Source organism: Paroedura picta, chromosome 2 (assembly GCF_049243985.1).
Source record: "Paroedura picta isolate Pp20150507F chromosome 2, Ppicta_v3.0, whole genome shotgun sequence".
In the NCBI taxonomy this organism is placed as follows: Eukaryota; Metazoa; Chordata; class Lepidosauria; order Squamata; family Gekkonidae; genus Paroedura; species Paroedura picta.
Window position 1 is genome coordinate 35,629,503 of NC_135370.1, and position 25,639 is coordinate 35,655,141.

Consider the following 25,639-nt stretch of genomic DNA (forward strand, 5'->3'; position numbering starts at 1 on the left):
GGGGCAATACTATTCATCTCCACTAATTTGAACCAGGTAACTTAAAGGAAATTTTCATCATTAGGCGATCAGAGATATTCTATCTCAGCCAACACAAATCCACTGAACTCATCTCAGATACAGGCATTCCTGATCAACTGTATCATGGTTGTATCTTCCCCCATCAATAAGCCAATAAAGAGGGGGAAGCTCCGTTAAGGCAAAGAACTTATTTCCCTCCCCACCATACAATATTTTCCATACTACCCGCAAGAACTGACATGAATTTTATTAGGAATTTTCTTTCCTAATTCATGACACTGTGCCAGAGACACAAACAAGTGGCCAGTTTGCTGCTGCTCTTTTATTCTTCACATAATTTGTCCAATGGCGACTCAAAGCTGCTTGCCACATCCATCTCCCCCTCCTCCATTTTACCCTCACAACAACCCTGTGAGGTAGATTAGGCTGAAAGAACACAACTGGTCCAAATTCTCCAGAGCCCTAGCCCATCCAAGTGCCAATATACAGTAAATCCTCTTGGTCTTTCAGGTGCTGCTGGACTCGAACCTTGCTCTTCCAACCACTAGACCACAGTGGCTTTGCCGCTTCTCCTCTCTCCAATTCAAAACTGACTTTTAGTCTGAAATCCTAGGGCTGCATCATCCAGGTCTACAGTGACCCCTGGACTTCTGTCACAAAGAACCAAGCAACTGCACACTGTAAATGAAGCTATGCCCTCCTTGGAACAGCCTTCTCTTTAACAACAGCTTCAACAGGAAAAAGTAGTCACTAATGTTCACCTCCTTGCCAGGGAAAATGTCACCTGTAGATCAGACGTCAGAAGGATGGAGGGCCCATGGAACTGAGCCACTTTGCTGAAGCCAGGAGAGACAGACTCAGTCTGCTCTGAATGAGATTAAGAGAGACCTCCCGGAATCTTGATGTATTAGAGCAGCAGTTTGGTAGGGCAGTTCCCACAGAGCAGTCCTGCCAGGGCTCTCTCAGCTTCACCTACCTCACAGTGGGTCTGTTGTGGGGAGAGGAAGGGTAGATGATTGTAAGCCACTTGGAGACTCCTTTGGGCAGTGAAAAGCGAGGTATGAAATCCAACTTTCTTCTTTTCTGTTTCTTCTACCTCAGGGTAGTAGATAATGGCAAAAGGCAGACAATAACCAGGAATGTTCCAAAATGTGATCCTGCAAGATCCTCCCACACCCCACCCAGCAGTCTGAAGTGGCTCAGTTCGTTCCGCCCCCTCATTCCTCTGCGCATGGGATGGGGTTGAACATTTGCTTGCCATGCAGAAGGTCCTAGGTTTGTTCCCTCCCATCGCTGGTTAGAAAGGACCAGCAGGAGGTGAAGAGGAAGACCGCAACCTGGGTCACCTGGAGAGCCACCGATGTCCGAGTTGACAGGACTGGCCATGATAGATCTCTGGTCCAAACAAAATGTACAGGAATTATCCAGGCTATTTCAAATCATTAATGGATCTTTTTATTTCTTCATTTAATAATAATTCAAAACTTTGTAAATCATCCAAATTCATAAATCACAACCATGATAGATCTCTGGTCTGATTCAGTATAAGGCAGCTACGTTCTCACATATACACAAACATGGGAACCAGTGTTTTCCTTTGGACTTCACATAGGGCTGTAAAAAGACATCTTTGGGAGCCATTAGGTTTTCAGCCCTAACTTTGTCAAAACAACCTCCTCTCTTTTGTAGGCTTCTTTTTAAGGTGTGGATTTATATTTTGCCCCCCTCCCACGCCAACATGCATCTGATACAGCAGCTCCAGCACATCAAAGCATATGCCACAATCACTGACTTTTGCAGTGCCACAGGGCTCTTTATCCTCACGCCTCTCAGCAAGATTGCATCTTATTGGTGGGTCTAAGTGCCCAAATGCTTCCATTTGCTTCTCTCGAGGAGTCAACATTCAAACACTGTTCAAACTAAACACCCTGTGTGTGTGTGTTTTAATCTGCTTTCCTGCAGAGGAGAAAACACTTCTTCTAGCACCACCCCCTTTGCACTGCTGACCTAACCCCAGAAAGTTAGCATTCCCTCAGGGGGAGGGGTCCTTTTGGGGCCGCGCGCACTACCCCCCCCCCCCCGTGCCGGCACTCTTTGTTAACAGAGCTCAGGAATGCTCGGCGTAGGTGGGGGACACTTTTATTTCCTTTGGGATATTTTAATAGTTTGACACTCCCCCCCCCCCCGCGCCTCTTCCAAGCCACCTTGCTAGATCAGGAGAGGCTCACGGGAAAACAATCCCAAGCCCGAGTCGGCTTTCTTGTTCAAACCTCAGATCTCCAGCGCCCTTCCGACATTTTGATGCGGGCTGTCGGGGAGGAGGAGAGGGGGGCTGTTCCCAGAGCGCCTCTGGTGCCCTCATCTGGGCCGCTCGCGCTAACAGGTGGTTGGGCTTCCCCCCTTCCTTCCACACCCCGCTTTGCAGAACAACAACAACATGGGGGAGAAAATCCGTTTTGCACCATCCCGGCGGAAGTGCTCGTCGCCCGCACACCTCCAGCCCCCAGCGGGGAAATCACAGCACAGGCGCCAACTTCCTAAGGGACGCCTGCGGGTCCCGCGAGACAGCAGCCGGCGCAGCCTTCCTTTCCCGCGGCCGAGGGGAAGCCCCAGAGCCCTCCAGGGTTGCAACCTGGAGCGCCGAGCCAGGGCGTACTCGCCCCTTCGCTCTCCAGCCGCGCTTCCAACTTTGCTTGCCAGGATCCCGCCCGGGCGGAGGCGGAAGAATTGCAGAAGCCCCTCCGGACCCATCCCCGCGGAGCTCCAGCCGGGTCCCCGATCCGCCCCCCAAGAGGCCAAGATCCGAGCCCAGTTCCCCGCAGCCAACTCACAGCCTCCTCTCCTGCGGCTCCAGCTGCCGGTGCATGGCCAGGGAGAAGCCGAAGAGGCTCCCGGGCGCGCCCCGCCACGCCACCACGTTCCCCGTCGCCAGGTTGAAGGCGGAGGCCGGCGCCAGGTGGCCCAGGAGCAGCAGCAGCAGCAGCAGCAGCAGCAGCAGCCGCGCAGTTCGCGCCATGTGTGCCTGCCCAGCCCAGCCCAGCCCAGGCGGCCGGAGTCCCGCGGGAGGAAGGCGAGCGGACTGGCGGGGCGCCTCTCTCCCGGCTGGCTGGCCAGTGCCCGGCCCGGCTCTCCCTCTCCTCTCCCCCTCGCTGCCGCCGGCTGAATGAGCCCGTTGTTCTCTCCGGAGACTCTCCCGGGCTTCGCACCGAGTGACGAGCGCGCAGCCCCGCCCCGTCTCTCCCCAGCCGCCCTGCCTCGCCCAGCCCTGCCCTGCCCTCCCGTGCCCTGCCTGCGGCAGCCAGCAAGCCAGCCAGCCAGCCAGCCAGCGTGGGGCTGCGGGGAAGCCAAGCCGGCCGCGAAAACCACTCACGAGGCGCTGAGGGCTCGCCAGGTACGCGCGCTTGACGTCTAGCCGGGCGGCGGCTTTGGAGGTGTGCTCAGCGGGGGGAGCCCGCGGCACTCCCACACCGCCGTCCCTTTGGCCCGGACCAGGGCGCCGGAAGCCCCCTCCCGCTGCCGCCACACCTGGCTGGTTCGTTTACACAGGAGGCTGGCTGCTCCTGACTCAGCCCTGTGCTCTGCCGTGGTCCGCCTTGGCTCCTCTGACGGGCAGGGCCCTCCTGGCTTTTACAGCGCCTGCCCGATCCGGGGACTTCCTGCAGGCACAGTGAATGCTCTGCGGCCGAGCCATGGTCCCTCCGAGGGTATCATGCAGAATCCTCTCAGGCAGAGGTGTGGTGGTGAAGAGTGGGGGACTGGGAAGGAGAGCGCAGTTTGAGTCCCCGTTCCCACCTTTGAAGCTCGCTGGGTGACCTTGGGCCCCTCACACTTTCTGAGCTTGCCCTACCTCACAAGGGGGGTGTGCGGATAAAAATGGAGGCGAGGAGAATTGTGTCAGAAGCTTTAGGCCCTTGTTGAGGAGTAAGGTGAGGTACAAAATAAATGAAGTTGGAGTGTTGGTCTGTTAGCTAGTCTCTGGGATCTTCCACAACACCTACTAGAATTGGAAATGGCAGGATTTGAACCTGAGAACCTCTGCCTGTAAAGCAGGTGCACTAGCATGACTCTCTCACCAAGCTCAGCCGTCATCTGTGTATTTTAACTGCCTACCGATTGTTATCTTCAGGAACATACATGATGAATAAGAAATGATGTGTTTTTTTTTTTCAGTTCAGAAACTTTTACCTAGAAATGACTAATGTCTTTCTTGGACGAGGAGCATGTTCTTTAAGTTACTCCTTACTCTGTGTATCGCTCCATGCTCAGGCAGAACAACTGCAGAGAACTTTTTCCCTGCAACATCTGAACATGATAGAAGTGTGGCACATGGATGGCCAAAGATGGCTGGTCAGCTGAATGGATTTTGGGCATTAACATTTGGGGGAGAGCCATCAATGGACCTTTTTAAAGATCTCATTCCTCAAAGCTGTCATATCACACGTTTTTTAAAAAATTCCTAGGTGGGACAAATTATTCCTGAAAGTTGGACAATGCACCAACTGGCCCTTATATCTCAGCCTCGTTCATTGGAGATATGTTTATAAAAAGCTTGGTATTGCTTTCCTGTGTTAAGGGGCTCACTTACATGAGTGACCTGTACCGCGTTTCTGAACTAGTCCCTGCTTATGACTTGTCTGCCTCTGCTCCACATGAATCACAACAATGGATCTTGTAATGAAAAATAAGCTGAAAAGGTTCCTCCATTTTGAGGATTTTTAAAGGTAAAGGTATCCCCTGTGCAAGCACCGGGTAATGTCTGACCCTTGGGGTGATGCCCTCTCATGGCAGACTCAATACGGGGTGGTTTGCCAGTGCCTTCCCCAGTCATTACCGTTTACCCCCCAGCAAGCTGAGTACTCATTTTACCGACCTTGGAAGGATGGAAGGCTGAGTCAACCTTGAGCCGGTTGCTGGGATCGAACATCCGGCCTCATGGGCAGAGCTTTCAGACTGCATGTCTGCTGCCTTACCACTCTGCGCCACAAGAGGATTTTTACATACACACAAATTTACTTTCAGTTCTATGACAAAGCCAAGCCCTAATTTTTTTTTTGCAATCAATGAGCTCGTATTTCAGTTGACCCTCCGCTATGTTTGAGGTTTTCTCATACATCTGCCTCAATAATCCGATTCTCCCAACTTTTTAGGTCTGCTTTTCAACAGCCGAAGAAAAGGATCAGCTGTTACTGGACTGTGCCACATCCGGGGGGGATCACAAAATCCACACGAACTGTAGAAAGCTAGATGAGAGAAAGATTCGGTCTAGCCTAACCCACTTCCTCATGCACCAGTTTTCCATATGCCGCAAAATGTGGTGCCATGGTTAAGAGTGGCAGCCTCTAATCCGGAGAATCAGGTTTGGTTCCCCATTCCTCCACAAGCAGCCAGCTGGGTAACAATTTTCTTAGGGCTGTTCTCACAGAGCAGTTCTCTTAGGGCTCTCTCAGCCTCATCTACCTCACAAGGTATGGCTGAGCGAGGCAGGGAGGCTGGGGTGAGAAGGGGTGGGGCTGCATGCTTGTCAATCACTCAACACTACACCAAGCTGGCTCTCATATTACTTTACAAAGACTAAAGAAGTCTCAGCTTGTTTTGTTCTCTCTGTTGTACGTGTAGAGAAATGTTGCCCAGTGTTCCTTGCCCTCCATCCTAAAGCTTGTAATCCTATCCATGGAAGGCCGGTCCCTCAATGGCTACTGAACCTTCATGGTGAACCTCCATAGTCAGAGGCTATGAATTTTGGAGGCACTGATGGGAAGGCCTCAGACTGTTTTCTCTCTAGAGCAGGGGTAGTCAAACTGTGGCCCTCCAGATGTCAATGGACTACAATTCCCATGAGTCCCTGCCAGCATTCACTGGCAGGGGCTCATGGGAATTGTAGTCCATGGACATCTGGAGGGCCACAGTTTGACTACCCCTGCTCTAGAGCATGTCGTTGGCTGCTGTGTGAAATGGGATTCTGTACCAAATGGACCATTGGTCTAATCCTGCAGGGCTCATCTTAGGCAGGACCACAAAGTACAAAACCCAAACCATCAGAAGGACACGAGTGGCTTCACAATTCATGCAAGGATGCTGTTTGCTCAGGGTGAATGACAGACACCTGTCCTTAAACACCTGTGCACATGGGAGCCTGAATGAGGCAATCGCTCTTTGACAAGTGTGTGGGGATGTTTAAAGAGGCATGCCACTTTCTGAAGATGCCCCTCCACATATTCAAGGGACAGCAATCAACCTCATTTCCCCCCATCAGTAATCATCTTCAGAGAGAGTGGCTGATGTGACGTTTGCAGGGAGAGCTGGTTGACACATGCTTAACTCTAATTTGATTTCATTTGAGGACTGACTGATGAAAACCCCTGTGTTTGAAGAGCTCTGACAGTTCTGTCGGTGACGGCTGGTTCATAGATGTCAGCTGGATGCCAGCAATTCCTCAGTGTAAGGTAATGATGGTTGCTGATCTTCCCGGCTTTTCCAACCCCCTCCTCCAATAGATCTTTCCATCCTCTGGAGCAGGGGTAGTCAAACTGCGGCCCTCCAGATGTCCATGGACTACAATTCCCATGAGCCCCTGCCAGCGTTCGCTGGCAGGGGCTCCTGGGAATTGTAGTCCATGGACATCTGGAGGGCTGCAGTTTGACTACCCCTGCTCTGGAGAGTTTATTCACAGGGCCCGCATGAAGCAATAGCCATGTGTGTGTGGAGGTTGCAGTGGAGAGCAGGAAAAAGAGGCCAAGATATCTCCTTCTGTCAGGGGAGATGTGCTTGCACAAGAAGCAGAAGGGAGTTATTTCTCCCAGGAATGCTTCCTGATCCTTGGGAATCCCACAGTCCCAGAAATAAAGTTTCCTGAGGTTGAAAATGGTTGCTGGAAGAAAAGGAGGAGTGCCAGGAGGGTCAGCATTCCTCTACTCTGGATGCAACTTTGCAATGAAGAGAAAAACAAGTACTTGTGAATGAGCTCTATTTAGAGATGTTGGGGATTCACTCTTGTCTAGGCAGAACATCTGCCTGTACCATATTGCCACGGTCAACTGTCCAATCCCTAACTCCCTGGATCCACCTTCTGTTGTTGTAAACATCTGAATATAGGATCTGCCACAAGGAAAGCACTGCGAAAGAGCATCCTATTCTTGGCTATGCTGTCAGTTACAGTAGATGCTGGCCAGTTTAAAAACATTTTAAAACCTGTTAAAACCACCTAAACCAACAAGAGATGTATCATTAAGAGCAGACCTAAAATACACAAAAAAGCATAACAACTACATTGCAACCCTCATGTTCTGGGGTGGTCTATCCAAACACTGGCCAAGGCTGACCCTCCAGAACTCGCTCTCAAGAAAGGCCTGCCAAGCCCTGTCTTTATGGCCTGTTGAAGAAACAAGGCTTGTTTGTTTTTTAAAAGGTTTTGTTCTGCCTGATCACTGGCAGGCTGATTTCCCCAAATGGTACTATTGCTTTCTTATTTTATTATTTTGACTGCTACTTAAATTATTTCTTAGTAATAATTGGAGAGTCCAGGGAATAAATGGGTTTTATGTGGGAATTTTATGGGGAGGGTTATGTTGTAAGCCACCGCGACTCTTCGGAAAGCAGTGGGATATAAGTCTAATAAATAATAATAAAAATAATAAATTGACACCCAGCATGGTGCAGCGGTTAAGAGCTGTGGCCTCTAATCTGGAGAACCGGGTTTGATTCCCCACTCCTCCAAATGCAACCAGCTGGATGACCTTGGGCCAGTCACAGTTTTCTTAGGGCTGTTCTCATAGCACAGTTTTCTTAGAGCACTCTCAGGCCCATCTACCTTACAGGGTATCTTTTGCGCGAAGAGGAGGAGAAAGGTCTTTGTAAGCCACTTGGGGATGCCTTCTGGTAATGAAAAGCAGGGTATAAAAGACCAATTCTTCTTTGTCACATTTGCTTTATATGGGTATATGTGATCGCCGTGTTTCACACTTACTCCAATCTAAGCCCTTTGAATTCAATACATTAAAACCAAGATACTTCTACTTGGCTCCAACCTGGATGGCCCAGACTAGCCCGATCTTATCAAATCTCAGGAGGGTTTTAATTTGGGGTTTGTTATTTTATTGTATGGATTGTTTTAAAGTGACCCGCTGCAAGCCGGTTTCAAAGAGCGTTGGACTATAAATCCAATAAATAAAGAAATAAAGCTAAGCAGGGTCAGCCCTGATCAATACTTGGGTGGGAAACCCCCAAAGAATACCAGGGTTGCGATGCAATGGCAAGGTACGTCTGAACCATCTTTTGCCTTGAAAACCCCATGGGTTGGCAGTATGCAGGTTTACTTGTCAAAGCAGGCTGGTGCCAGAGCCAGAGGAGAGCTGCACCATCTTTTCTGCTCACACATGCTCTGCCCTTGGTGATTTTCCAGCCGCCCGCTTATTAACGGCAAGCTGGTCTCCTGCCAAGCACTCCACAAGACATTGGCCTGCTGTGTCTACATATTGAGCAGCCGCTGTGCCAGAAATGCTCTCCTCATCAATGTAACGATTCTTTGTTTAATGATAGGGTAGGAGCTGGATTCCTCCCCTCCCCTAAAAGTAGGAGAACCGGGCACTGAAGCCAAATGAACTGCCATGGTCCGCCTTCTGGAGACATTCTAAGAATGGTCCTTTTCATGGCAAAGTCTTCATCTGTCAGAGAGACGCAGCAAAAAACAAAAAGGATCTGCACATTGATTTGGCATCAAATGCAATGTGTAATTTATCGGGATGTGCAAATACACAGCTGTCTTATCTTTCAGGCTGCAGGTGAAAACGCATCTTTAAACCCCCCCCCCCCCCCAATATTTCTTTTTAAAATCTCACAGCTACAATAATCATTGCATTTACGGATAAAAGGTCCTCAAGTCTATGATTAATAAAGTTGTTCCCCTCCAGAGGCCGTTGTGGTGTTCTGGGCACTCTTCCCATTGCTATGAGACTGATTTCCATTGCAGGGTGAGACCGTTCTTCCCAATTCCACTGCTGGCATTGGTCCCCAAAGCCCTTTGACAGGAGGCGAGGCTGCGCAACAGCCCCAATCCCTGAAAGACGCTTTCCAGGAAGCAGCAGGCAGAATTTGCCATGAGGCATGCAACGATTAAACCAGAGGTAGTCAAACTGTGGCCCTCCAGATGTCCATGAACTACAATTCCCAGAAGCCCCTGCCAGCATTTGCTGGCAGGGGCTTCTGGGAATTGTAGTCCATGGACATCTGGAGGGCTGCAGTTTGACTACCCCTGGATTAAACCATGGAAAACAACCCTGTGAACAAGTCCACAGAAATGAGGAGCCTATGGGGGAAAAAACTTGCTAGCCTGCCCACAGGCTCCCAGATCTAACACTGCAATTATAAGCCTTTCTAAATCCGTTGATATCAATTGGCTCCAAAGGGTGAGTTTCTGTTTAGGATGTTACTCTAAATCCGTGGTTCTCATCCTGGGGGTCGGGACCCCTTTGGGGGTCGAACGACCATTTCACGGGGTCGCAGCAGGGCAAGCAGCTGGGCCGGGGGGCGTCATCGACACAACAGCCTTGCAGGGTAGATCAAGATAGAGTGTTCTTCTGTCTGGAGCAGCGGGAAAGAGTGAGATCGGCATGGTGGGACGAAAGGCAGAACTGAACTGAGAAACCCCGGAAAAAACCCAATTTATATACAATCATGAAAAAATGGATCTTGACGCCTTTGTTCAGTTTCGTTTTAATTTCTGTGAAAGAACGCTTGCATAATTTTATGGTTGGAGTCACCACAACATGAGGAACTGTATTAAAGGGTCGCAGCATTAGGAAACTTGAGAACCACTGCTCTAAATCTTATTTGTTACAACAGCCAAGAAATGGACCACTTCCACATTAGGAGACATACCTTCTTGTATGGGTTTCCTTTGGGTGCAGCCAGTTCACTCTAGCCTTTCCACATTTGTGCTTTCCTCCCTTTATTTCCCAAGTTGAAATTGTGACATACTTTTCACACAGAGGCAGCCTCCCATCATGCTTTGCTCCTCTCTTTTCAAAAAAATGTGCTTTTTGCAAAATGGTGCCTGCTTGTATCTCTGTTTTCATTGCAGCCCTTAATCCCACCATTCTGTGCCTTTGATTGCCGCCCCCTTCCTCCCCAAGGATCCTGAATGTAATTTTTTTTAAAACCCTCTGCAGTCTTGCACAACAGTATTATATAAAGTTATATAACATTATAACACTGATGTGCAAGACTGCTTTAAAAAAAAAAACCCTTAGAAACAGCGAGGGAGGGGGAAGGGAGGAGAGGGAGGATGGAGATGAGGAAAGGATTGTTCCCAAGCTTCTCAAAATGGCAAGCACAGGGAAAAACACATTTCAATATTGGGCAGCCCCAAATTAGACCCCGTTAGATCCTGCCTGAAAAGATTAAATTCAGTTTTCTAGGGATTCTTGCTGTGGGGCAAGTGAGGGGGCAATTCAGAACTGTGCCAGAAGAAGCATATTTTAGTGCAGAAACGGACAAAAAAGGCAATTTTGTAGTCCGCTTTGAGACTCCTCTGGGCAGTGACAAGCAGGGTATAAAAAACAACTCTTCTTCAAAGCAAGTTTCCTTGTCTTGAATGATGCTTGCTACCAGGAAAGTATGCGTAGTGTGGCTCAAAGCAGTTCATAATAAAGCAAGCATATTAAAGCCGAGCAGAAACCTGACATGTTAAAACACCAACTCAATGAAACTCTGTGGAAATCAAGTGAGGAAAAAAAACTGCCTAAATCATACAGCTTTACCCTGCCGCCAACATTGGACCAGAGAAGAGGCAGCTTTTAGGCTTCACCTGGTAGGGTCACCACAGGAGGTGGTAGTCACAGATCTGGTAGTCACAGATCTCTGGTACACAGATCTGGTACTCTGTGTAGTACCAGAGTCACAGATCTCTGGTAGTTGCTCTGGTAGTCACAGATCTCACCACCATGAAGAAGGGGAAAGGGAAGAAAATCTTGTAAGGATTATAAGAAGACGAGGTGGTTTCTATGCCCTGCTTTTCACTGCCTGAAGGACTCCACCCTATGAAGCTGAGAGAGCTCTGACAGGACTGCTCGGTCAGAACAGCACTATCAGGGCCGTGAGCAGCCCAAGGTCACCCATCTGGCTGTATGTGGAGAAGACAAGTTGGTTCTTATATGCCACTTTACCTGAAGGAGTCTCAAATCGGCTTATAGTCGCCTTCCCTTTCCTCTCCCCAAAACAGACAACCCCGTGAGGGAGGTGAGGCTGAGAGAGGCCTGATATTCTTGCTCAGTCAGAACAGCTCTATCAGTGCTATGGTGAGCCCAAGGTCACCCAGCTGGCTGCATGTGGGGGAGTGGGGAATCAAACCTGGCTCGCCAGATTAGAAGTCTGCACTCCTAACCACTACACCAGGTTGGCTTTTGCCTTTTCATTGTCTAGCATAAGAACAGACCATGTAAAATGACAATTTGTTCTCAGTAAAAAGGTGTGTTTGTTTAAACGAAGTGTGCTAAGAAGCTATCCAGTTCCTTCTTGCACCTGGTATGAGAGGACTATTTGAATGACTAGTGGGTTGGAGCTTCTGTGAGGCAGAAGAGTGGGAGGACTGAGTCAGCACATACTCAGAGCGTTTGGGTAAATGAAGGCCCTGGCTGCTTTGCGCCAAGCAATGGATTTGTTTCCCTGTGTAAGCAAAATGCCTTCATTGTTGCCATTAGTTACCAGAATGCAGAGGGTGCTTTTTCTTTAGTAGTGTCCTGTGACATGAAAATTTGAAAGAATATCATTTTTAAAAAAATCATTATTATGCACATGATCTAAGTTTCCACTCAAAGAAACAGCAGGAACTCAACTGCCTGTATACAATGATGATGAAGAAGAAGAGTTGGTTTTTATACGCTGCTTGTCACTACACGAAGGAGTACTAAAGTGGCTTACAATCACTTTCACTTCTTTCCCCCACATCAGACACCCTGTGAGATAGGTGGGGCTGAGAGCTGATTTTTTGTATCCTGCTTTTTACCACCCAAAGGAGTTTCAAAGCAGCTTGCAATCGCCTACCCTTCCTCCCCACAACAGATACCTTGTGAGGTAGGTGGGGCTGAGAGAGCTATGAGAAAACTGGCCCAAGATCACCCAGTTGGCTGTATGTGGAGGAGGATTGGGGAATCAAACCCACTGTTCCAGATTAGAGGCCACTGCTCTTTAACTACTCCCCCACATGCAATCAGCTGGGTGACCTTGGGCTGGCCACAGCACTGATAAAGCTGTTTTGACCGGGCAGTGATATCAGGGCTCTCTCAGCCTCACCTCCCTCATAGGGTGTCTGTTGTGCAGAGAGGAAAGGGAAGGTAATTGGAAGCCTCCTTCGGGTAGAGAAAAGCGGCATATAAGAACCAACTCTTCTTCTTCTACAGGGGATAGCCTTATAGTGGCTGATCTCCTTTCTCCAAGATCAATGACAGAGGGTAGCCATTAATACATAACAATATTTTGCAAAAATGTGTTTTTTTCTTTTGAGTAGGTTCACTCACCACTCAAGGAATGAACCTATTCTAAAGAAACAGAAAAACATTTTTGCAACATTTACAGGGGATTATTTTTTTTAATTATTAGTATTTTTATGTATTCATTCTGTGAACAGTCTTCACCGTTGATGAAAGTTACTTGGAAGCGACTCTTATCCAGAAGGCATTCTGGTAAAGATTTAAACGGATCTATATTGAGTATTTTTGTCAGTATAGAGAAACAGCAGAGAAACACAGTTAAGGATTCTTTTTTTTTTAGTTTACTTTTTGAGAACTTATATAGAGTGTTCTTTGTATTGTCTCTGCTCAGGATATTGTTTAGTTTGTGGTAACTACCTGAGCAACAGCTTGTTCTGCTTCCACCTTCAGTGTGTCAAGCAGATGCTCTAACACCTTGGAATCCTCTGGGCTCATTTGGGGGAACCTTGCTGCTGTCCAAAGTTAGGTTGGCCAGGACTTGTGAGATGGACTTCTTGGCAGATTATGAAACTCCTTCCCACAGGAGATGTGTTGTCTTCCTCTTGCTGACTGGTTTTTCCTTTGCTCCTGACTATATGCTTACCCTCTCCCCTGCCCCCTCAAGCAATGCTGATTCACCATTTCTTGCTAGGAACCTTAAAAAAACATTAAGTGCAAAAGACTTTGCCCAGTAAATGGAAATGTCAGTCTGGAAGTCTATGGGTTCTGCTATTAGGCTCCAATCATACCTATAATAAAAGCCCTAATTTTTATTAGGCGACAACTTGGCCTTGCGGACAACAACAGGGACTGCAGTTGCCAGCAGTAGGCCTCAGGCTTCAGAAGGGCAGACATCACCAGCTAAGCAACCAAGGGGTGTCTGTGGCCATGTGCATTTCTTTTGAAGGGATGCATATGAGGGGAGAGAGCTTTCCCTTCAGCCTAACTTCCTGGAGATGAGCTGTACTTCCAGGGAATTCTCAGACCCCACCTGGAGGCTGGCATCCCTAAACCTCAGTGGGATACAATCCTACACAGTCACCCCTCCAAAGCAGCCCTTTCTGTCTGGGGAGCTGATCTTTATAGTCTGGAGATGAGCAGCAGTTCCAGGAGATCTCCAGGCCCCACCTGGAGGTGGGCTGTCCCTGGTCTGAACATATTCTTTGAAGTTTGGAAGTGGGGCCTCAAAAGTGTATAATGTCCCCACAGCTACCTAGCATCCCCTGAGTTATTTCAGGTCAAGAAAACATTGCAGAGAGGAGGTAAGGTTGCCAGATTGGTGTAGGTTCATGTTCTGAAATTCCATACTACTTAGGTGTGCATAAACCTGACTAGAGTCAAGACTGCTGTGCATAGAGAGACCTTCTCTTAAGGTTGCCAGCTTCCAAGTGAGGCACTAAACCCACACCAAACCATGAGCTAACACCTGTTGTATTACAGAATGCAAACGAGCTTTACTCCTAGTTCTTGAATAAAAATTGAAAGGGCTATAGGAAGATATATATCCGTACTTTGCTAAGAGGGTCACTTCTTTGCAGAGTTCCAGTTTCATTCTTTGAAAAGCTTCATTGCATTGTACAGCCGTGAATGGACCCAGCTCAGCAAGTGAACAGTAAATCTAATTGGTTTGGCACATGGGGGGAGGGGGATCCGGGCCGTGGGATCCGGGCAAACAAAAGGAATAGTTGTGCGGGCTTCACTGACTTTGGGTGATTCGCTTGTTTATCCAGAACGGCCTAAAAATGAACAAAGTGGCCATTAATTACTGATATGCAGGTCTCACAAAAGATGTGGCGAGGGGAGAGGGGAGGCCGGAGTCGTTAAAGACAATTCAAGAAAGCCATTGTTTCAAAAGAAATTACTCTTTCCTATCGTTCCATTTTCTTACCCATATCCCAGATTTCTTTCCCCCTCACATTGATTCTGTTCAGCTTGAGGACTAATCTTCATTGGAACCAAGAAGCGACTGCTTTAGTTTTAGAGCAATTATTACAGTACGAATGTGCAGCAGGACATTCTAGGGTATACTCAGAGATGATCATTCCTAGTCCATAGTTACCTTGTCCCGGTCTCTTTATACGTTTCACAACAGCTGGGTAGTTCAGATTCCATAAATAGTATTCAAAAGTGCTCTTTGGCACACGGAAGGTGTATTTCAATTGTGGAAAGTCACTTTCTGTGAGCAAAACATTCTTCTCGGGAATGGAAGCAAACTTTTGGACCTCTTCCACAAAAATTATGTCTGTTCTAAGGATAATGGGTAGAAATAACCTTGATGTTTTCATGTTAAATTTTTCTTCACAATGATTTCATGTTTACAGAACTGAAAGGTCCCACTGTAAATGTGGAAACCATGAAAACAAATCTAGATGTGTACATATTTCTGTATCGTGGAGATGGATAGATGGGTGGGTGGGTGGATGGACAGATGGTAATCATGATAAAGAATCAGGGAATAGGTTCATACTAACTTCATCAGTGGTCTCTCTCTTCATATCCCTGTGATGCAGAACTCTCAGAAAGCTTTGTACTGAACTCCAGAATTTTGGTTTAAGAAGAGAAATTTAAAAGGATTTTGTTGCTCTGTTTTGTTGAACCAATGCATTACCTGTGAAAGAGTCACTTTCTGAAAAGACACACGCAGGTCTCTATCCTGCTTGAGGACATTTCTTCCTCATGACTACAGCAGAGCCAACACCTAAATCTTCTTGCGAGTTGTGTCTCCACATGCCAGAGCTGAAGAAGAAACATGCCTTCAAGGCGGTATTTATGAGACGTATTCTTGTCACTGCTCCTGGGTGTATATTATGTAGTCTAGAGAGCAACATGGGAATTAAGCAATAATTCTTGATGAATGGAACACCACCCCTGGTATCATGAACTAGCAATCTTTTAATACCAAAGAGATTAACTTCTACTGATTCACAGCCAGTCAGAGCTATAAAGCACAAGAATCAGCACTTTGCAGGGGTTTACACAGGTTTAGGCTGAAATCCCACATGTTTTTTATTTCAAGACCTCTAACAGTTAATAGCGCATTACTGCTCTGTACCAGTTATGCTTTAGATAGAAGAGGAGTTGGTTCTTATATGCCGCTTTTCTCTACCTGAAGGAGTCTTAAAGCGGCTTACATTCGCCTTCTCTTTCCTCTCCCCACAACAGACACCCTGTGAGATGGGTGAGGCTGAAAGAGCCCTGATATTCCTGCTCGGGCAGAACAGCTTTATCAGGGCTGTGGGAAGCCCAAGGTCACCCATCTGGCTGCACGTGGGGGAGCAAGGAATCAAACCCGGCTTGCCACTTCTAACCATTACACCAATAGCATTCCATTGCTCAACTAGTATAAGAGAAGCCACTGGCCTTCCCCAAAGGATGTCCGGTACTATCCTGTGACTAGATGCACACACAACCTCATCACAGGATGTGACACGCCTCATACCTCTGTATTCCCATCACAGTTCCCACACTCTGAACCAGAACTGTAACATGGGAAATAGGACATTCTAAGGTAGATGGCGCTCATGGGAATTGTAGTCCATGGGCCTCTGGAGAGCCAGAGTTTGGCCACATCTGTTCTAAGGTGTAATTAGAAATGACCATTCCTAGTTCATAGTTATATCATCCCAGTCTCTTAAGAGAGAGAGCCGGCTTGGTATAGTGATTAAACAACGGCAGCCTCTAGTCTGGAGAACTGGGTTTGATTCCCCACGCCTCCACATGCAGCCAGCTAGGTGACCTTGGTCCAATCACAGTTCTCTCAGAGCTCTCTCAGCCTCACCCAGGGTGTCTGTTGTGGGGAGAGGAAGGGTAGGCGATTGTAAGCTGCTTTGAGTCTCCTTTGGGTAATAAAAAGCAAGATACACAAAAAGAGAGAAAAAAACAGCTCTCTCCTCTTAATACCAATGTATGACTAATGTGTTTCATACCACCTGGGTTACAATTAACAGCTGGGTCCTCTGAGGGGCACAGAAAAAGGATGCCAAAAACTAAAATAAACACAGGGTTATTATTATTACTCTTGTTATCTTTGTATTTACCTTTCTACCAAAATAACAACTGCAAAAGCACAGGGGGTGCCATTTTATATTCTTGTCTCGGGCGCAAAATGAGCTCGTTATAGCTCTGCTTCGAACACGAGTGAAACAGGCAGTACCGTAGAAACCCTTTTTGATTTCACAGGTAATTTGTCTCTCATTCTGTCTTTTAAATTAAAACGGAAGTATTCATGTTGTCAAGCCTTGATGTGCCTTTGTAAAGGAAAAAAGACTGGGGGGAAATTTGCCAGGCTGTCCACCACTACCTTGTCAGTTATCTAGCAGAGGCTTTAAGGAAGCATTTCTCATTTAGACCGTTGCTAATCTTTGTGAGGCACATTAACAGTGTTTTATGGATCATTGTTATTGCATCTTGGAAGCTGACTCAGAAGAGATTTGACAGTTTTTCGGTTCGTACATTCGTGTGTGTGCTACAGGAAATGAATGTACGGTAGTCCAAGGTCAAAGAAGTCACTGGGGAATCAGGCAGCTGTGCGCAGGGACCAAAGAAATACATCTGTACAGAAGGACAGGTGTAAATGTGAAAGAATTGTGTACAGATTGGGGCGGGATGAATGGTGGCCCTAAAATACATACTATAGATAGGGATCCTGTGTCATATTTGACACAAAAAATCAGAATATGATTGCAAAATCCAATTTTCTGCTTAGCCACCCATCAATATGAATGCTGATTCAAGGACTGCATTTATGTAAGAGAAACAAGTTTTTTAAGTGTCCCATAGAAATCAGTCTTATTTCCCACAAAGAACTAAACAAATTCATTAACAGATTTTGCGTGGATTGATATAATACAATCAGAGTCCAGTAGCACCTTTAAGACCAACAAAGATTTATTCAAGGCGTGAGCTTTTGAGTGCTCTGATGATCTGAGGAAGAGTGCTTGCACTCGAAAGCTCATGCTTTGAATAAATCTTTGCTGGGCTTAAAGGTGCTTCTGGACTCTGATTTTATTGCGCTACTTCAGACCAACACAGCTACCCATTTGAATCTATCATTGCGGATTGATATGTTAAACTTCATTCATAGCAGAAGGGTCAGCTCACAAGGAGGGGGCTATGGCTCAGTGGTAGAGCTTCTGCTTGGCATGCAGACGGTCTCAGGTTCAATCCCTGGCATCTCCACTTTAAAGATCTCACACTGGATGATGTGAAGGACCTCTGCCTAGTACCATGGGTAGCTGCAGTCCACCTTTGATGGACCAAAGGTCTGTTTGAGTATAAGGCACATCCATGTGTCCTCTTGAAGCACAAATGCCCGTTAACTAGTTAATTGATTTTACTCTGAGTTGTTCTGTGATTCAGAAGTAAATATTTATTCCATCATATAGGAAGAGTCCTATATAGTTTGGAGAGGAATGCTCTTATGAGTATGAATCTATACTGTGCCTTTCTGATCGGTGTGTGTGTGTGTGAAAAATCTGACCAGGAGGGAATGCATGTGTATAATCCAGGGATTCACAACTAAGGGTCCACAGACCCCTGGGAATCCATGAGAGCTCTGGAGGGGGTCCGCAGCCTTTCCCCTCCTGCCTTAATGCACTTGACCACAAGCTAAGGAATCGGTGACTTCCATTGCTCCCCCGTCTCCTCCTCCTGCGTGTGAGTTTTCTCATATAAATGTAATAATAAATTCATATTTTCAGTGCCTGGGAGGAGACAGAGCCTGCACGTCTATTCCCACATTAAACCACCTCCTGTCTATCCCCCCTCGGTTCTCCTTGAGCAAGCCTATCAATGCAGGGAGGTGATGTCACTTCCGGGGGGGGGGGTGTGGCAGGAAGGTGTAGCCAGCTGACATCATTTCCAGGGCTTCTCAAAGCCAGAAAAAATTATTTCAGGACCTCCTCCATGATCAAAAGGTTGAAAAAGGCTGGTATAACAATTTGAATTGCAATTTCAGAATTTGTTATGAGCAAGATTGGAAATTAATTATTTGATTTATTTTTCAATTTATATGCCACCCTTTTTACGCGTGAGCATCAAACTGCTCATAAAGGTACTTTTCACTAAAACTCTGTTTAACTTGATTGAAAGCTCTTTGGGTTATGGTTACTCACACCCTGGATCTGCAGGGTGTATTAAACGTGTACGTGAGCAGCTGGGCCCCATGGACCCAAAAACCCTCTGCCCAAATCTGATATACTTTGCTCATCTCAGTAGAGTGGAGTTTGTAAGTCAAGGGAAATGCTACAGGAGACATGGCCCTTCCCCCCCCCCAGCACTCACTTCAATTACCTCGTTGCTTTCCTTATTGCAAAGTGACATTTGCATTTGGTTCCTATTTTGAATTTTTATGGCTTCCAGGCAACCATTTCTCCCTAATCCAGAGGAAACAAAGAAGGCTAAACGGTGTAATTTGAAGAAGGGGGGGGGGTAGGATTTCTTCAGCCATTTTTTCCTAAGGGGTCATCCAGATGTCTTTCTTGAAGATAGTTTTTCTGAAACAGCATGATATTAACCCCAAATTATATTGGGAATACATATACATGCACATACACATTGCGCACAAACATGTATAAAAATACACTAAGATAATTTATTTTTTGTGAACAGAAAAAAAATTAAATGCTTCTCTTGTCCTACTATCGAAATACAGTGTGAAACATGACTGCCCCCAACTGCACCATTTCCCCCCAAAAAATCATGGAAGTAGGTTAAAAGAAGAGGTATAATAAGGGAAAGCCAATCATGGATCTCCAAAATCACTAAACATAAAGTTGAAGTTGCATGCAGCCCATTCACTCCCTACCTGATTGGTCCTGGGGGTGTGCTGCCAATAGGGAGATACCACTCTGCCAGTCAAGGACAATCAGTTCAAATTGCCTCTGCCACTTAGGGCCAAACAGTGCAAATTGCACTCTGTCAATGAGGGACAATCAATTCAAATTGCATGCAGACAACTCAATCTCTACCTGATTGGCCCTGCCTGGGAGTATGCAGCCAATAAGGGAAGAACACTCTGCCAATGAGGGCCTATCATTTCAAATTGCACTCTGTCAATGAGGGCCAATCAGGGCAGATTGCACTCTGTCAACGAGGGCCAATTAATTTAAATTGCATGCAGACAATGTACTCCTACTTGATTGGCCCTTCCTGGGGGTATGCTGCCAATAGGGAGAGAGAGCACACTTCTAATGAGGATCAATCATGGGGCTTATCTATTCCTGCTGCTTGCTGGTTGGAATAGATACTGGGCTCTCTGAAAGGACCTGCTGCTGGTAAGTTGCTCCATTCTCCCCCTCCAGCTCCCCCAGGTAAGGGAGGGAAGCCAGCTCCTTCCTTTGCCTCCTATGTTGGTCTCAGGCTTCAGCTCTCTACTGGAAGGAAGCATAGACAAGTCGCAAGGGAGGCAAAGATAATCAGTATTTTGAAAACAGAATGCCAAGGGACAGATAGAATGGAATGAATGTCTTAACTTAGTCCAGTGAGTCAAGGGTTCCTTCAGGCAGGCCAAGGTCATCAACAGAAGGAGAAGGTCACAGGCTGTGTCCACAACCCAGGCCTCCCAGCCTGAAGTTAATATAGGCTGTCAGCAGTCTCTCAGTCCTCACTCTGTGATGACTCGCAGTCTTCTGCAGACAGCAACTGTCTTGCTAACATGGTGTGGTGCCTTTTAGACAGGAGCTCTCTTCCGGCACATAGCTGTCATTGCTTAATTGGCTCAGTTGAGCCAGGTGGGCTGACAAGACAGGGAGCTGCAGCTGGAGGATGGGTAGAGGAATGAAGAGCTCCTGCAACAATTTTGGAATCTAAGTCCTGGTTTGTCTGCAGCTCCATTCCCTCCTCCATTCCCATCTGGCTGGGCTAAGCTCTCATTCAGCTGAGGCTCAGGTGAAGCTTGGAGTTCTTGGCAAGGATTTTCTTTCAAGGAGTCCTCCCTAACAGGACCTGGGCTCACAACACCTCCCCATAGCCCTGCAGCTGGCTCTTTGCTTTCCCCCCACCCTCTCTCTCCTCAGAGGGGCTGAGAGAATTCAGCAGCCTTGCCCACCCAGCTAGCCTTTGGGAGATGTCAGGGGATGGGAAGAAGGCAGCCCCCTCACAGCCTTCCCTGCCTGGTCTGCCCTTTGGGAGGTGGGAGTGAATGGGAAGGAGGCAGCCCATAGCCTATGGTCTTCCTAGAGTAATCTGCCCTTTGGATGAGGTGGGTGGTGAGTGGGAAAGAGGCAGGCCCATGGCTTTGCCCACCCAGCCTGGCCTTGCCCACCCAGCCTGGCTTTTGGGGAGATGTGGATGTGGCAGGAAGGAGGCAGCACCCTTGTGGTCTTCCTGCCTGGCCCAGTCTTTGGGAAATGTGGGGGGAGGAAGGTGGCAGGGCCCCCGCACAGCCTTTCTAGCCTATCTTTTGGAAGATGTGGGGTGTAGGAAGGTGGCAGCCCACCCCTCCATGGCCTGCCCAGCTGGCCTTTGGAAGATGTGGGGTTGGATGGGAAGGTGGACAGTGGTGACCTATATAGGCCCTGTTGTATGTGGGTGGATTAGGAGGGCCAGTGCCCCTCCAAAACAGCTGTTTTCTTCAGGAGAACTGATGTCTTTCTTCTCTCCCCGCTCTTTCTTTCTCTTTCATCTTCTTGAAGGTTTCCAGCCCCCATGTGGAAGTTGGCAACCCAGCTGTCTGCATATGGAGGAGTCAAGAATCAAACTCAGCTCTTGAGATTAGTCTGCTACTCTTTAACCCCTTCACCACACTGGATCTCAAGATTGAGGGGGGGGGGGAAGGCCACAGTGCAGGTGTATGTGCTAGCGCCTGTTGTATTCCTAGGTGCAACGGGCTTTGCCCCTAGTCCCTTGAATAAAATTATGTTGGTCTTAAAGGTGTTACGGGACTCAAAATTTCTTCTGCTGCTTCAGACCAACACAGCTACCCACTTGAATCTATGCTAAATACACATTTCCTTCGAAGCCCCCTGCAGGATATTCTTCTTGTGTTGTTCAATCATGCACACTGCATATCTTGCAAAGTCCCACAGTTTCAAAGCGAGTCAAGGTGAAATTTAATGACAACTTTCTTGGATTATGTAAGACAAAGTATAATTATTACATTGATTGTACAAATGTAGCAGAAGTCAAAGTGATTTTTTTCTCCACAAACTGATATGCAAATATTGCATTACCAGCTAGGTACTGAACAACCCAAGGTAATTACTGCATTCATAACATGTAATTATTGCAGTCTGTTTGAGTATTTCACAACCCAGAGTGATTATTATGCAAGCCAGTCTGCAGGAATTGCCCTGCTCCAATAGATATTACACAACATCACCAGGACGACCCACAAACGCCAGAGATGGTTTTGTGTGCTGTCAGAGGAATGTGAACAATTTTTGCCTTTTGAAACATCATACCCTGCAGGCAGAGATATTAGATGCATACTTTTCTCAAAGAGATACATTCCTATATGAACAGCAAACATTTAAATCTGTGGGTTCAGAGGTGGACACAGACACTGGTAGTGATTTGAGCTCTTTATTGTGACTCCAGCAAGGTATAATGAAAAACTGAACCAAAAGCCCCCAAGAAAAAAACCCAATTTGTATACATAAGCCAATTATGGATCTTCCCACCAGTACATGCTATTGGTCAGTTTCAGTTTAAACTGATTGGATCTGGCAGATGAGATCTAGCCACACATTGGTCAATTACATTGTTAGCTAGGATCTTGCCTCAAATCTCAAGCTCGGTCTACGGCAGGCCTACAGACGCAACAGTCTCCATGCTAATAATTTAAATATCATGGGTTCCCCCTAAAGCAGGGGTAGTCAACCTGTGGTCCTCCAGATGTTCATGGACTACGATTCCCATGAGCCCCTGCCAGCAAACGTTGGCAGGGGCTCATGGGAATTGCAGTCCAGGGACATCTGGAGGACCACAGGTTGACTACCCCTGCCCTAAAGAATCCAAGGAATTGTGGTTTTGTGCTGAGGATTCTTCTCCCCATTCAATATTCCATAAATACTTCCTATAACATGGGAGGGAGGGTATTATAATTATATAAATGTATTTCAAACTCTTTTAACCAATCTCTAGTCCTTTCGTAGAAAGACCATTTTGGAATGCCTTTTCTGCAAAGCATAACAGTTAAACTATCTTGAAAGTGATTTAAATTGCAGACTATTTGTTTTTTTAAAAAATTGGATCCTATTTAGCATGAGCGTATTATGGCTGCATAGGACTCCAATTCATATGCAGGGCTATACAGAGAAGAAAGAAATTTTTTTATCCTCTCTTCCTGACACCAAATTTGCTCAACAAAATGGGACCTGGTGGGTGCTGTTATTAACCCTCTCAAGAGAAAAATAATAAACTCTATTTATGGCCTTTAGCAACATTCATTTCCCCTTTTAGAAAGAGCTAGTTCGCTTTTTGGAAAACGCTAACAACTGTGATCTTGTGGTATGGCTGATTCTATAAAACTTCACTACTGCACAGTCAAAACAAACACCCAGGCGCTCTGAGTTCTAACCCTTATGCAAATCTTTGTCTCTGTTGATGAGTCCCAGGTGATCACATGACATATCTTCCTAGGGTGATGCCTAGGGTTGGATTCAGCCTGCTTTTTAAGTCTTACTTAAGTCCCCTCCTTTTTCCAGCCCTCATTGCTCATGATTTTTGCTCATGTAGCCCCTCCCCCCCCAAAAAAGTCCCCACAGCGCAGCATTTTTGGTTGTCAAAGGGGACTCACTCCTCCCTTTATCACCAGTGGCAAAGTTGGTGAGATCCATCCTATAAAAACATGACCTATTACTCACAATTAAAGAATCTGTAATCACTATCATCATGAGCTAGATTCAATCCACCGTATCGCTTTACAATGTATTAATTATGACCCGCTATGTCAATTTTGATTTTACCTCTTTTACCTTCTGCTAATGTTGCAGATGACAAGGTCATTCGCTTTTGGTTGAACAGACAAGGCCCTTGAAATCACCAAGCAGGTTGCTGAGTTTTTATCAGTGGTGGTGATGTTATTTAGGTTTGAAAGACAAAAGTATTCAGGGCCTTGTATTGTTGTTTCTATTGCTTTTAATTCACTGATATGTTTTATTGAGTGCCATTCCGCACCCAGAAAATATAATGAAATGCTTACCTCTAGCTGACACCATATTTTTGGCGATTTGTATGACGCCGTCAACATCCAGCATCCCAGGAACAAACCTCATGCAACATCCTCCATTTTAAAGCGCTACTTGGGGAATCGCATAAAGTGGATTCCCCAAAATATGAAGCGTGAGCAAAGAACAGCAACAAGTAAGCCACATGCAAAGGAAATGTGTGAAAGTGAAGTAGCACTATCTCCACCTCCAGCACCCGGCCTACTACCCACCGCCTTCTCCCGGGAACGGGGCTTTTGTTTTTTAAACAAACTGCTTGGAACAACGAATAAGCATTAAATTGTCCAGGCAAAGCAAAAAAAAAAAACAATTTCCTCACCAGTTAACATACAAGCATGCCTCTCTACCCCCCCACCTCAAAATTGGGAACAAGGTTACTTTATTAAAGCTTCAAGGCTCATAAATCCAAAGGGGGTTGCAGTAAAACAAGCACTATGCATCTATGATGAGATGCATAAGCATAGCAACGGGGAAGCTTTACTTTTTTTAAAAAACAGCTTATATTGTGGGCCCTTTAAACAATGGAGAAAGGTGATTGGCAGCCTGGCTTGATTGACAGGCGGAGGAGAGTAGGGTGTATAGTGCGTTTCTTTCCTCCGCTATTTCATGCAGGTGTGCAGAGTGACTAGAAGCGTGAGAAGGCAGCAGAGGGAAGCGAAAAACCCAGGGGGTGCAAAATGGCTAAAGGCGCAATTTTTTATAGCGTTACGCCATTGTGCTGGCGTAACACTACTTTTTTTCAATGTGTGGAATGGCCCTGAATGTTCCAATCTCTATGTTCTACTGCTTCTTCATGTCATTAAAGGGGGGTGGGTATAGGTGTGTGTGAGAGGGTGAGTGAGTGATCTGGCTAGTCTATCCCACACTTACTGGTCACTGATCTGCTTGTCACTGCAGCTATCAAAATGACAGATGCCAAGATTGAGAAGTCATTGCCTGATTCTGGAATAACCCTAGATCTGAAATAAGAAGAAAAAACAGCCTGCGTTTAATACCCACTAACAATGCAGTCCTAAGCAGGGTTAGCCTCTTCACAGATCACTGTATCCATAGCCAGAGCGTAACTCTGGGCCATCCCGCACAAAGGGCAATGTGGCTAAGTCTGTGCGCTATTGAAAAGCGCTGCAGGCAAAAGCAGCAGATCGCAGTAATGCACACAGCCGTTTCTAGCGAAAAAAGGCTCTCCCACTAGCGCTGTTCTCGTAACGCACAAGTTTCTGGTCTCTCCGAAATCGCAATAGGGGAGGCAATATTTTTCCACACATCCTCCCGCCCTTTAACAGCCAATTAACTGTTCTGTTCGTGTTTTCCTTTAAGAACTCTTTTTTAAAAAGCCGAAAACACCTGTAGCAACGCATATTCGTTCCTTCAATGTATCAGAAAGACCTTTTCCGCAGGCATAGGAGCTGGAGTTTGCAGGCTCTTCAAGTTAAACTCCCCCCCCCATGGGCAAGATTTGTGGCCGAAATTATGGGCAGTGTCAAACAAGGGACTGTACTGTGCTTAGGAACTTTAAAGACACTTGCAGTAGGGAGCTTTGTTTAACTTTTAATCACTTCTGTGGAGGAACTTTAGCCGGAGAAGCCTCGCTTGTTCGTTGCTTTCCCCGTCTAAGGAAAAAAAATGGCGATCGCTTCGCCGGAAGTTTGGCGGCGAGAGCGGGGGAGGGACTTGCTTTCTACCGCTACATTGAGAATGCACATGCCTTTCGCTGGTGTGTTGCAGCTTGTGTGCAGAAGTGTAGCGGTTTTCTCGGGGGGAATCCACTTTTCCCGATTTCCCAAAAAGCGCTACAACAAAGCGCTTTTTGCGGGAGTGTTGCAGGAGTGTTGCAGATTGTGTGCGACGTCATGCGGAACCTTGAATTAGTAGCGTTTACCAAAGGTAAGACTTCTGCTACATTTAAGTCATGCGGAATGGCCCTCGGTTCTCTGATCCCAAAAGTGTCCTTTCTTTTCAGTACTGCAAACAGATCCCTCTAGGAGCGAT

General features: G+C 46.7%; 1 protein-coding gene and 1 long non-coding RNA gene across 6 annotated transcripts in view; one reads left to right on the plus strand and one right to left on the minus strand.

Moving 5' to 3' along the window:
- Positions 1–3,565, minus strand: part of ITGA6 (integrin subunit alpha 6) — a 69,287-nt gene extending 65,722 nt beyond the window's left edge. For 3 of the 5 annotated variants that reach the window (XM_077319706.1, XM_077319707.1, XM_077319710.1), the window contains exon 1: positions 2,853–3,050. In XM_077319706.1, coding sequence (XP_077175821.1) covers positions 2,853–3,037 — 185 coding nt within the window. In that variant the 5' untranslated portion in view covers positions 3,038–3,050. Of the gene's footprint in view, positions 1–2,852; positions 3,051–3,391; positions 3,411–3,546 lie in introns of those variants that run through there. The other 2 variants (XM_077319709.1, XM_077319708.1) reach the window with 2 other exon arrangements.
- On the plus strand, positions 3,256–22,206 carry LOC143829211 (uncharacterized). Its single transcript, XR_013228026.1, has 3 exons — positions 3,256–3,412; positions 6,362–6,464; positions 21,116–22,206. It is a non-coding gene; the product is annotated as an uncharacterized LOC143829211 (long non-coding RNA).
- Positions 22,207–25,639: the final 3,433 nt, after the last annotated feature.